Raw genomic sequence first — 11917 nt, forward strand, 5'->3', positions numbered from 1 at the left:
TTTTTCGCAATTTTTAACCCAATAAATATGAAAAAATTAAGAAAAATAGTGGAAAATTAATAAAAAAACGGTTTAGAAAGAAAAATAATGAAAAATAAATCGTTTCGAAAAGTGCGAGTTTTCTAGGCCATCGTGAGTTCGGCCATTGAAATGGGTTACCCTTTTCGAACGCAATTTTCAGCAGTTTTCAGCGGCGAATATTTAAAAATATGCATGTTTTTAAATAGCCCGAGTTTTAAACTATTTTTCAATATAAATTTTACTTTTTATATTTCAGAAATCCATTTGCTATACCGTTTCAAAACTTAATATTTCCCTCGCGGACTAGAATTCGGACCCCATGCTGCTATCGCGCTCCACGGCTAAATCAACTGAAAATGAAATATTTTTTTGCTAAAAAAGTCATTTTTCGCTCATTTCTACTCAAATTTCCCGTTTTTTTTGTTAAAATCATCAAAAATAATTAGTTTAATTGATTTCAGGTAATAAAAATGACCGAGGAATCAACTTCTCCCCAGATTTCGGTCAGTTTCGTGTCAGAAGACGAAAATGAGCTCGGCGGCTCGGGAATCCTAGTTCCAGTGGATATTTCAACAAACCAATTGCAAATTCTGTGTAATCAGTTGCTCGGAAACAGGTAAATCGCTAAAAAGTTCGAAAAAAATCCGTCAAAAAATCAATTTTCAGCGACGACCCGGTGCCGATCTCGTTCTTCACCACAGAAGGTGCCGAAATTGTGGATACAGTGCGGAAATCGCTTGAAAAAATCGATTTTGAGACTGTAAGTCGCTGAAAATTGGCGGAAATTGCATAAAAATCTATTTTTTCAGACTCTGAAGCTCGTTTATCAGCCACAAGCCGTGTTTCGTGTACGTCCGGTGACTAGATGTTCCGCGAGCATTCCAGGTTGGTTTTTATGGCTGGAATGATGAGAAAAATTGATTTTTGATAATTTTTCACCGAAAAAATGCCAAAAATCGAGTTTTTCACCTCGGAAAACCTATTTTCGGTCAATTTTTTCAGTTTTTCCCTCAATTTTTTCAAATTTTTCCAGGTCACGGTGAGCCAGTGATCTCCGCTCAATTCAGTCCAGACGGTCGTGGTCTCGCATCCGGATCCGGTGACCAGACGATGAGAATCTGGGATATCGAGCTGGAATTGCCACTCCACACATGCAAATCTCACAAAAATTGGGTTTTATGCATTGCGTGGTCGCCGGACGCTTCGAAAATCGCCTCTGCCGACAAGAATGGAGAAATTTGTGTTTGGAATGCGAAAACTGGAGAACAGATTGGAAAAACGCTGAAAAGACATAAGCAATGGGTTACTAGGTGCGGAATTCGCATTGAAAAATGGAATTTTGACTGGAAAATCATGATTTTTAAGCTTAAATTCACGAAATTCTGGTCTGGAAGTGAATTTTAACTTTAAAAATTGCGATTTTTGATCAGAAATTGCGTTTTTTAGCCCAAAAACCTTTGTAATTTAAAAATTATTTTGTCTTTCAGTATCAAAAGCGCTCAAAAACTCAATTTTAACTTCAAAAACCGCAATTTTCAAGCAAAAATTGCATTTTTAGCTCGAAAAACTAAATTTTGTGATCGAAAACATGATTTCAAGCAAAAATCTCAGATTCCGAGCTCAATAACTGTAATTTCAGCTAAAAATCTCAATTTTGACCAAAAACCCCTCTGGTGTGACGTCGGAGCACATTTTCAGTGTTCATAACGCAATTTTGGTGCTGAAAGAGTCGGAAATAGCTTTTTTCCTAAAATTTTAACGAAAAATCTGGAAATTTTGATCGAAAATGGCCGAAATTGTCTATCTTTAACCAGAGAAACCCTCCAAAAACCAGCCTAGAATTATATTCCAGGTGGTTTCAAATAGAATTTATCAAAAAATCTGAAAATTGTCGATTTTGAGCTCGATTTTCGCGCTCAAATTCGGTTTTTTGCGGTTTTAGCACGAAAAACCATCAATTTCGGCTCTTTTCAATGATTTTTAGCACTCAATTCTATTAAAAGTCTGAAAAACTGAATTTCGGGCCTCAAATTACGGTATTTCCATCTGTAACTCCATCTGGATTTCCAGATGTCCGAACTGAAGCAAGAAATACAGTTAAAAACGCTGAAATTCTGACAGAAATGAGTATTTTCTGCTCGTTTTAACACACCTGTGACATATGCGCTCTATTGATAATCCAGGTGTCGTTAAAATGCTATTTTTCGAGTGTAAATCCCTCAAAATTGCATTTTCCGAAACCCAATTATCAATAGAGCGCATTTGTCACTTTCCCGGGGAACCTATGCTCAAATTTTCATTTTATCAGTCAAAATTTTTCGATTTTGCCTATAAAATCGATATTTTCTTCAGTCTCGCGTGGCAACCGATGCACAAAGACGCGACATGTCGCCTCCTCGCCTCATCTGGAAAAGACGGAAACATCTTCATCTGGGATACTGTAAAAGGGGCGGTCGTTCGGTGTCTGAGTGGTCACACCGCCTCAGTCACATGTCTCCGTTGGGGTGGAGAGGGATTGATCTATTCGGGTTCACAGGTAACGATTTTTGGCTGAAAATAACTGAAAATAACTGAAAATCGATATTTTTCGACTCAAAATTGTCTAAAAAATCGCAATTTTTGGTTGAAAATGACTGAAAATCGCAGTTTTTCACTCAAATTCACTGAAAATCGCTCATTTTCCCCAAATTTCAGCCAAAATCTGAAAATTTTCTTCCAGGACCGAACCGTCAAAATGTGGCGTGCCGAGGATGGTGTCATGTGCCGTAATATGACAGGCCACGCCCACTGGATTAACACTTTGGCACTGAATACCGATTATGCGCTGAGAACTTCGTGTTTCGAGCCAAGCAAGCGATGTGTTAAGCCGGATAGTGTGGAGGAGGTAGAAAATTACATTTTCAGTCTTAAAATGGTGTCTTAACTCGTTTTCTCACTTAAAATCATGGAGAATTGCAGAAAAAAAGCTTAAATTGAGTCACTGGCGCTCCTGTGACGCGTTTTCAGCTGATCCGTGACAAGTGCGCTCTATTGATAATCCAGGTGTCGTTAAAATGCTATTTTTCGAGTGTAAATCCTTCAAAATAGCATTTTCCCACATCATATTATCAATAGAGCGCATTTGTCACTTTTCCGGGGAACCTATGCCCAAATTTTTTGATTTTCCAGCAAAAACTTGAAAATTGTCTAAAATTTCGGGTTTTCTGTGAGAAACCGGGGCTGAAACTCTGCATTTCATCGATTTGCCATAAGTTTTTAGTTGAAAATGCTGAAAATTGCTGAAATTCTGATAGAAATTGGTGGTTTCAGCTCACTTTGAGACACCTGTGTCAAATGCGCATCATATTATCAGTTGAGCGCATTTGTCACTTTCCCGGGGAACCTATGCCCAAATTTTCATTTTTCTCATCCAAAAAATTTCAATTTCTTGCGTTTTCAGTGCCAAAAAGTGGCTCAACAACGATACGACGCGGCGATGAAGATCGCCGGCGGTGAGCGTCTCGTCTCAGGATCCGACGACTTCACTCTATTCATGTGGAATCCGAAAGAGACGAAACAGTCGGTGAATCGGATGACTGGACACATGCAACTCGTGAATCAAGTCGTCTTCTCACCGGATACTCGATATATTGCGTCCGCTTCGTTTGATAAATCTGTCAAGTTGTGGTGTGGACGGACTGGAAAGTATATCGCCTCGTTGAGGTTGGTTTTAGTGAGAAAATTGATTAAAAATTCATGAAATTCGGCCAGAAATCAACTCAAATCGCTAGCTTTTGGCTCAAATTCGACTCAAATCTCTGAAAAATGATGATTTTCATGTAACTGGCGCTCTTTCGGCGCTTTTACACTAATTAGATGGATTTTAACTGAAATTCATGAAATTTGGCTTAAAATCAACTAAAAATGCTCAAATTTGACTCAATTAACTGAAAATTGACTCAAAAATCTTCAATTTTGGCTGAAGTTAACAAAAAAAAACGCTCTGGTGATTTCGGATGACTGCCGCATCTTTGACGCTTTTATCTTGAATTTTGAATGAGATGAATAGTGACTAGAAATTGTTGGAAATGAAGCTGGCTCAAAATGCTACTCAAATAGCTGAAAATCACAGATTTTTTGATGTCTGGTGCACCTTTGACGCGCTCAATTTTCACAAAGTCGTATATTTGGTTGGAATTTTTAATTTTTAACGTTCTAAATGTGATTTTTGCCATTTCCATCATGAAACGCTGGTTTTTAGCTCAATCTTAAATATATTCATACGGAAAATAACACTATTTTCACTGGATTATCGATTGAGCGCGTTTAGTCACGCGTAGGCGGAAGCTATGCACAAATTTTTATTTTCTGAGTGATTTTTTCGGCGTATTCAGCTGTAAAATGTCACTTTCAATAGATTTTTTTAATGCCTGGCGCTCCTTTGGCGCGTTCTATTTTCAGAACATCGTATTTTTAGTTGAAATTTCCAATTTTAGCCAAAAATACCAATTTCGGGGTATTTTCTGATCAAAGTGGTGTTCATTTTCACCAAGTTTTATATTTTCAGCTCAAAAACACACAATTTGCAGTCGATTTTCCACAATTCAGATTTTCCTGAAGTTTCATAATCTGAAATCAAAAAAAAAGAGTTCAGTCCTCCTCTAACATCCTAAAATCCCTCATTTCGCTCTATCTAACCTATTTTTCTGTGGCAAATGCGCTCTACTGACAATCCATGCGACAATTGTGTTATTATCCTTGGAAAATAACACAATTTTGACTGGATTATCAGTAGAGCGCATTTAGTCAAGCGTAGGCGGAAGCTATGCCCAAATTTCCATTTTCTGAGTGTTTTTAGACGTTTTCAGTTGTAAAATGTCATTTTCAGTGGATTTTCTCCATTTTTGAGTCCAAAATCCTGATTATCAGCTCAATTTTTTACATATTCCCGTCAGAAAACGGTCAATTCGAGCGTATTTTTGCTATTTTCAATGGATTTTTCATCATTTTCCACTCAAAATGCCGTAATTTTCAGAGGCCACGTGGGTCCAGTATACCAAGTCGCCTGGTCAGCTGACAGCCGTCTTCTCGTCTCAGGATCCGCTGATTCGACGTTGAAAGTGTTCGAATTGAAGACGAAAAGTCTGTATTATGATCTACCGGGACACGGAGATGAGGTGTATACTGTCGATTGGAGTCCAGAGGGAACGAAAGTTGTCAGTGGCGGGAAAGACAAGGTGTTGAAGTTGTGGAGACAATAATTTAATGCGATTTTTGTTGTTTTTGGGAGTTTTTGAGCCGAAAATTTGGGTTTTTAGACCCAAAAACCTTGATTTTTAAGCTAAAAATCGTATTTTTTACTGAAAAAGTCCATTTTTCTATCGTTATTTTTAGGGGTTTTTGAGCCGGAAAGTTGGGTTTTTATGAGTTTTTTGAGTGAGAAATGAGGTTTTTTTCGGCTCAAAATTGGTTTTTTGACATTCAAATTTTGAATTTTTGAGTTATTTGAATCAAAAAATGTCTCAAATATCAGTTTTCACAACTAAAATACCAATTTTCTCCATCAAAATCGTATTTTTGACTGAAAAGTTGATTTTTCCACCCAAAATTGGAGTTTTCTTAGCTTAAAAATGCATTTTTACGCAAAAAATTTTGGTTTTTTGAACTGAAAATCGATGGAAACTTGATTTTTGACTCAAAAAATCTGATTTTTGAACTGAAAATCTTACTTTTCTCCAATTTTCTCCCTGAAAATCCCATTTTTCCTCCTTTTCCCCATCCAAAGTACCCAATTTCCCGTTTTCTCATTATTTGTTATCAATTGTTTCTCTTTTTTATTCTTTTTGTTGAATCCCTCCCCATTTTATTGTTATTTCTTCATTTTTTGTTGAAAAAAATCTCAAAAAAACTGTTTTTCCAAATAAAAACCTCGATTTTTCTTTGTTTAACAACACCAAACAATCTTGAAATCAATTAAAATTCGATAAAATTTGAGAAAAATCATTAAAATCATGGAAAAACGAGGAAAACTAATTCAAACTTCCCGCCATTTCCTGTGGCCTAACTCTCCTGCGGCTGAGGAAACACACGACCGCGAGCAAACGCGCTCCGTCGCACCCACGGCATCGAAATTTTTTTATTTTATTTCGAATTTAGGCGATCGATTTTTGCTTGTTTTCAACCGATTTTCGTGATTTTTTCTGTATTTTTATTAAGAAAATTGATTAAAAAATTTAATTTCAAGCAGAAATATCCGAAAAATTCCACTAAAAACTTTGAAAAATCTATGAAAAATGAGAAAAGTAGGTAGCCCTGATTTTTGTTAATTTTTACGGTTTTTGTCGGTTTTTAACCAGTTTTTCGATGAAAAACGCTCTTCAAGTATGATTTTATCTCACAAAACCTTGTTTTTGTTCATTTTTCCTGTCAAATGACGCAAACTTTCAGTGAAATGGCTATTGTAAAGAAGAAGAAGGTCTCCACACCGGCTAAAGCAGTTGAGGAGCCAAAAAGGCGGTAAAACGACCAGTTTCAGTGAGTTTTCGCTAAAATTCGGCGTATTTTTCGCAAAAAAACACATAAAACTCTAAAAATTCCAGGAATCCGACCCATCTCCGAAGAAAAAGAAGAAGGTGGTGGCTAAAAAAGCTCAAAATGGTGATGGACCGGCTAAGAAGAAGGTGAAAAAGACGAAGAAAGTGCAGGAGGAGGAGCCTGTCGAAGAGGTCGAGAAACTTCAACTGATTGACGATGATGACGAGGAGGAGGGGCTTGATGCGCTGAATTTCACTCAGCATGATGGAAGTGACGACGATTTGAGAGATGACTACTCAGATGATGGTAAGGAGAGAATAATGGAGGGTTTCAGATGGAAAATTGGGAAAAATCGACGAAAAATCGACGTTTTCAGCTGAAAAGAGACTAGGAATCGATTTTTTGGAGGTTTTTTTCTATTAAAAAATGCCGCAAAATCTACAAATTGGATTAATATATCGATTTTTATAGGTTTCCCACAGGATATTGGCCCATTTTTGGTTCGAAAACCCGTGTTCTCATCAATTTTCATCACTGAACTGTTATTTGTGACGGTTTTCAACAGAACTCAGCAATTTTTCGGAATTTTTAGCTCAGAATTGACAATTCCGGCCTAAAGTCCTCAAAAATGTCAAGTTTTGCTGATTCCTCTTGAAATAATGCCAATTTTGTGAATTTATAGTGTGTTGTTTCGTGTGACGAATTCTAGACCATTCAGAACCGGTTTGGTGTCTGAAATCGTTTAAAATCGACTCGAATCGGGTCTGGCGCACCTCCGGCGCGTTTCGAGCATGTTTTTATCGAAATATCGATCGAAAACGATCTAGAACTATCTATAATGATCTAAAATCAAAGGCTGGCGCATCGTCGGCGCGTTTTCAATTATTTTCCAAGAAAAGATGCTTAAAATCGACTTTTTTAGGTTTTCCACAGGATATTGGCCCCTTTTTGCGTCGAAAACCCGTGTTTCCATCAATTTTCATCACTGAACTGTTATTTCTGACGTTTTTCAACAGTATTCATCAATTTTTGCCAATTTTCCCTATAAAAATCCCGTTTTTATATTAAAATTCTCAAAAATTGACCTGAAAACCGTCGAATCCCCCGTTTTCTATCGTTTTTCGTCCATTTTTGGTCGAAAACATTCAGAAATTATATAGATTTCGAGCGGCTGGTGCGCCTCAGCCGCGTTCTGAACGAATCTTTATCGATTTTGAGCGCCTGGCGCTCCTTGGGCCCGTTTTAAACGGATTTCTAGAGATTTTGAGCGGCTGGCGCGTCGTGGACGCTATTTGAACGGATTTCTAAAAATTTCGAGCGTCTGGCGCGCTTTGGACGCGCTCTGGACTGAGTTTCGTAGAAAAATTCACATTTTTTGTTCAGTTAGACGCGTTTCCACTTTTGGTAGAAAACATTCGCGAATTTAGGTTTTATTTTCTAATTTTCCCTTTAAACTATTCAATTTTCAGAAGACGTCGATGAAATTAATAATAAAATTCCAGTTTTGCACCAAAGTTCTCAAAAATTGACCTCAAAATCGTCGAATCCGCTCTATTTTTCTGGGTTTTTGTCCATTTTTCGTCGAAATCTTGCCAAAATTCATCGATTTTTCCAATTTTTTAACCAAAATCCTCAAAAATCTCAAATTTTCCCCTTAAACTTCTCATTTTTCAGAAGACGACGATGATCTACCAATCGAGAAGAAGTCGGCGGCTCTCGATAAGAAAAAGGAGAGAATTCTGGCTGAAGGAGAAGAAGAATTGCAGTTGAATATTGCAAATCAAGCGACATTCGAATTGCCATCAGTCGAAGAGATCGAGAATGAGATGAAGTCGGTTCCGAATCTGGAAATTATCAAACAACGCATTGCCGACGTCATTCAAGTTCTCGGAGACTTCAAAAATCGTCGTGATCCGGCGAAATCACGTACTCAATATGTTGAGGTGTTGAAGAAGGATTTGTGCTCTCAATACGGTTATAATGACTATTTGATGGGAAAATTCATGGATTTGTTCCCGAATGGAGCAGAGTTGTTGGAGTTTTTGGAGGCTAACGACAATCCGAGACCGGTCACGATTCGTGCCAATTCGTTGAAGGTTAAACGGTAATAATTGAGGGAAAATTTGGAGATTTTGATGGATTCTGGAAGGTTTTGGAGCTTCCAGAATGCTTCTGAAGCTTCTTGCTGATGATTGGCCAAAAAACAGCGGAAAATTCGCCAAAAATCTGTGGAAATTGAAGGCTGGCGCACCTGCGGCGCGTTTTCAGCGCATTTCTATTGAATTATTGAATCTCCCCATTAATGGGTGTTTTTCAGCTGAAAATAGCGGGAAATCAGTCCAAAATCGCCTAAATCAATCTTGAATCTTGAGGCTGGCGCACCCCCGGCGTGTTTCCATCAAAATTCCCAATCGATGACTATCTGGCGTTCCTGAGGCGCGTTTTCACACCAAACAAGCAAAAAATTGGTCTAAAACTACCTGGAATCGTTCAAAATCGGCTCGAATCGGACTCTGGCGCACCTCCGGCGCATTTTGAGCATATTTTCATCGAAAATCGATCCAAAACTACCTAGAACAGTCTAAAATGAGCTAAATCAAAGTCTGGCGGACCGTAGGCGCATTTTCAGCTATTTTCCAAGGCGATGACAGTCTGGCGTCCCTGATACGCTTTTTCTCGGCAAAATATCGACAAAAATCCCTAAAACCGACTTTAAAATGTGGAATAACTCACGAAAAGTAAGATCTGGCGCACATGAGACGCGTTTTTAACCAATTATCGTTAAATTCTATGATTTGGCGCGCCTTTGACGCGTTTCTTCTCCTTTTTCCCTGAAACATATGGCAGGCTCGTCGCGGCCGCGGTTCACATCAAATTTGACTCCGGCGCACCTGAGACGCGCTCTCAGTTAGTTTTCTATAAACTGGGGTGTCTTTGACGCGTTTCTTCACAATTTTCTACTCACTTTCCTCCAAAAACCGTCATATTTCCAGCCGCGATCTCGCCAGAAACCTCATCAACCGTGGAATGAACGTAGACCCGGCGGCGGATTGGACGAAAGTTGGACTCGTCGTCTACGATTCTCAAGTTCCAGTCGGAGCGACACCCGAATATCTCGCCGGACACTATATGATTCAAGGACTCAACTCATTGCTCCCAGTCATGGCACTGGCTCCACAACCCGGAGATCGTGTGCTGGATATGTGCTCGGCGCCAGGAGGAAAGACGTCGCATATCGCTGCGTTGATGAAGAATAGTGGAACACTGTTCGCCAATGATGCCAGTGTACGTTAAGATTTTGGTGAAAATCGTGAAAATCGTGAAAAATGAGCTGAAAACGCGAAAATTTGGATGATTTTAGTCGAAAATGTCAAAAACCATAGATTTTCATTAAAATTCACAAAATCAGTGAATCTGGGGTGCCTTGGATGCGTTTTTAACGGATTTCTATAGATTTCGAGCGGCTGGTGCGCCTTGGACGCATTTTGAGCGGATTTATTTTGATTTTGAGCGGCTGGTGCGCCTCGGACGCGTGTATTCAATTTTATTGAAAAGTAGAATTTTTTGTTCAGTTAGACGAATTCTCACAACATTTTCTCAAATGTTAGGTGTCTGGCGCGCTTTAGACGCTCCTTATAGAAGTTTGGCGCTTCGGACGCGTTCTAAATCAATTTCATCTACAAATTCCTGTAAAAATTAGTCTGGCGTGCCTCAGACGCTTTTCAGGTCAAATTCAGTGTTTTCTGTGTTTTGAAGCGCTTCAAATGCGTCACAAAGTGGATTTTCAGCGTTTTTTACTATATTTCAGTCAAAAATTGCGGTTTCTACCTGGCTGGGGCACCTGAAGCGCGTTTCAAGTCATATTTCCGAGTTTTTCTACTGAAAATGTTCCTAATTTTCAGTTCGATCGTTGTCGTGCCATCATCGGAAACCTTCATCGTCTCGGTGTGAACAACGCGGTCGTCTGTAATCTCGGCGGAGAGGAATTCGCAAAAATCCGTCCGAATGGATTCGATCGTATCTTGTTGGATGCTCCATGCTCTGGAACTGGAGTCATTTGGAAGGATCAGTCTGTGAAGACGTCGAAAGACTCACAAGACGTTCAGAGACGTCATACTGTCCAGAGACAGTTGATTCTGTCGGCACTCGACTCGTTGGACGCAAACTCGCCCAATGGAGGTGAATATTAGACGAAAATTGCAGAAAAAAAACCGCTAAAACTGAATATTTAAGTCGGAAAATGTGCTAAACAGCTGAATTTTGGCTTGTTGGGCGTGTTTTAGTAAATCTTTGGATAGCTGGCGCAATTTGGAATCAAAATATGCGAAAATTGAAGTTGTTGCTGAAAAACCATAATTTTTGGCAGAAAAATTGATTTTAACTGCCAAAGTTGAAGGTTCAGTCGGAAAATGAGCTGAATCTTGACAGGCTAAAGTGTCTGGCGCGCCTGTGACGCGTTTTGAACTTTCTGAAAACTCCGAATTACAAATTGTCGTTTTTAATTGTTAAAAATGCGATTTCAGTCAAGTTTTCAGTTGTCTGGCGCACCTGTGACGCGTTCTGAACTTTTTGAGACGTTTGAATTACAAATTGCCGTTTTTCATACTCCAAAATGCGATTTTAGTGAAGTTTTCAGTTGTCTGGTGCGCCTGTGACGTGTTCACCGATTTTAGACCAATTTTTAGCATTTTTGCGATCAAATCTTTAACAATTGCACAATTTCTGTCTCAAACTCATCCATTTTCCTCAATTTTGCAATTTTTGGTAGTTGGCGTGCCTGAGACGCGTTTGAATCACAAATTCTCGGTTTTCGCAGTCAAAAATGCGATTTCCACCAAGATTTGAAGTGTCTGCCGCGGCTATGACGCATTCATACCCCAATTTTCTTCATTTTTAGGATCAAAATCTCTGAAAATCCTTAAATTTCTACACCAAACTCATTATCCGAGGATCTTGCTGTAAAAACATGATTTTCGGCTGAAAAATTGATTTTAACTGCCAAAACTTAAGGTTTCAGCCCGAAAATAAGCTGAAAATCTGAATTTTGCAATTTTTGGTGTCTGGCGCGCCTGAGACGCGTTCATAGACCAATTTTTACCATTTTTGGTTTCAAAAGATCTGAAATTTTCTAAAAGGTACACATTTCGCTTATTCCAGGATACCTCGTCTACTCGACGTGCTCCGTCCTTGTCGAAGAGAACGAAGCGGTCGTGAATTTCCTTCTGGAACGTCGTCACTGTGAACTCGTCCCAACCGGCCTCTCAATCGGTGTCGACGGCTACACTCGATTCCGTGATTACCGTTCCATCCGTCGCTTTCAATGACCAAAAGATATTATCCACACGTTCATAATATCGACGGATTCTATGTGGCGAAGATTAAA

The 11917-nt window shown here is 39.0% G+C and overlaps 2 protein-coding genes across 2 annotated transcripts; both read left to right on the forward strand.

The window, feature by feature from the left end:
- Positions 1-491: 491 nt before the first annotated feature.
- Positions 492-5261, forward strand: GCK72_007978 (uncharacterized protein; the record flags this gene model as incomplete). Its single annotated transcript, XM_053726574.1, has 8 exons — positions 492-637; positions 688-781; positions 831-906; positions 1055-1331; positions 2374-2557; positions 2741-2905; positions 3461-3723; positions 5036-5261. The coding sequence occupies 8 exons, from the start codon at positions 492-494 to the stop codon at positions 5259-5261; spliced, it is 1431 nt and encodes a 476-aa protein (XP_053590768.1).
- Positions 5262-6363: 1102 nt separating this feature from the next.
- Positions 6364-11858, forward strand: GCK72_007979 (uncharacterized protein; the record flags this gene model as incomplete). The annotated part of the gene is made up of 6 exons (XM_053726575.1): positions 6364-6381; positions 6600-6840; positions 8209-8638; positions 9528-9819; positions 10437-10713; positions 11692-11858. The coding sequence occupies 6 exons, from the start codon at positions 6364-6366 to the stop codon at positions 11856-11858; spliced, it is 1425 nt and encodes a 474-aa protein (XP_053590769.1).
- Positions 11859-11917: the final 59 nt, after the last annotated feature.

The sequence above is a fragment of the Caenorhabditis remanei genome, chromosome II (genome assembly GCF_010183535.1).
Source record: "Caenorhabditis remanei strain PX506 chromosome II, whole genome shotgun sequence".
Classification (NCBI taxonomy): domain Eukaryota; kingdom Metazoa; phylum Nematoda; class Chromadorea; order Rhabditida; family Rhabditidae; genus Caenorhabditis; species Caenorhabditis remanei.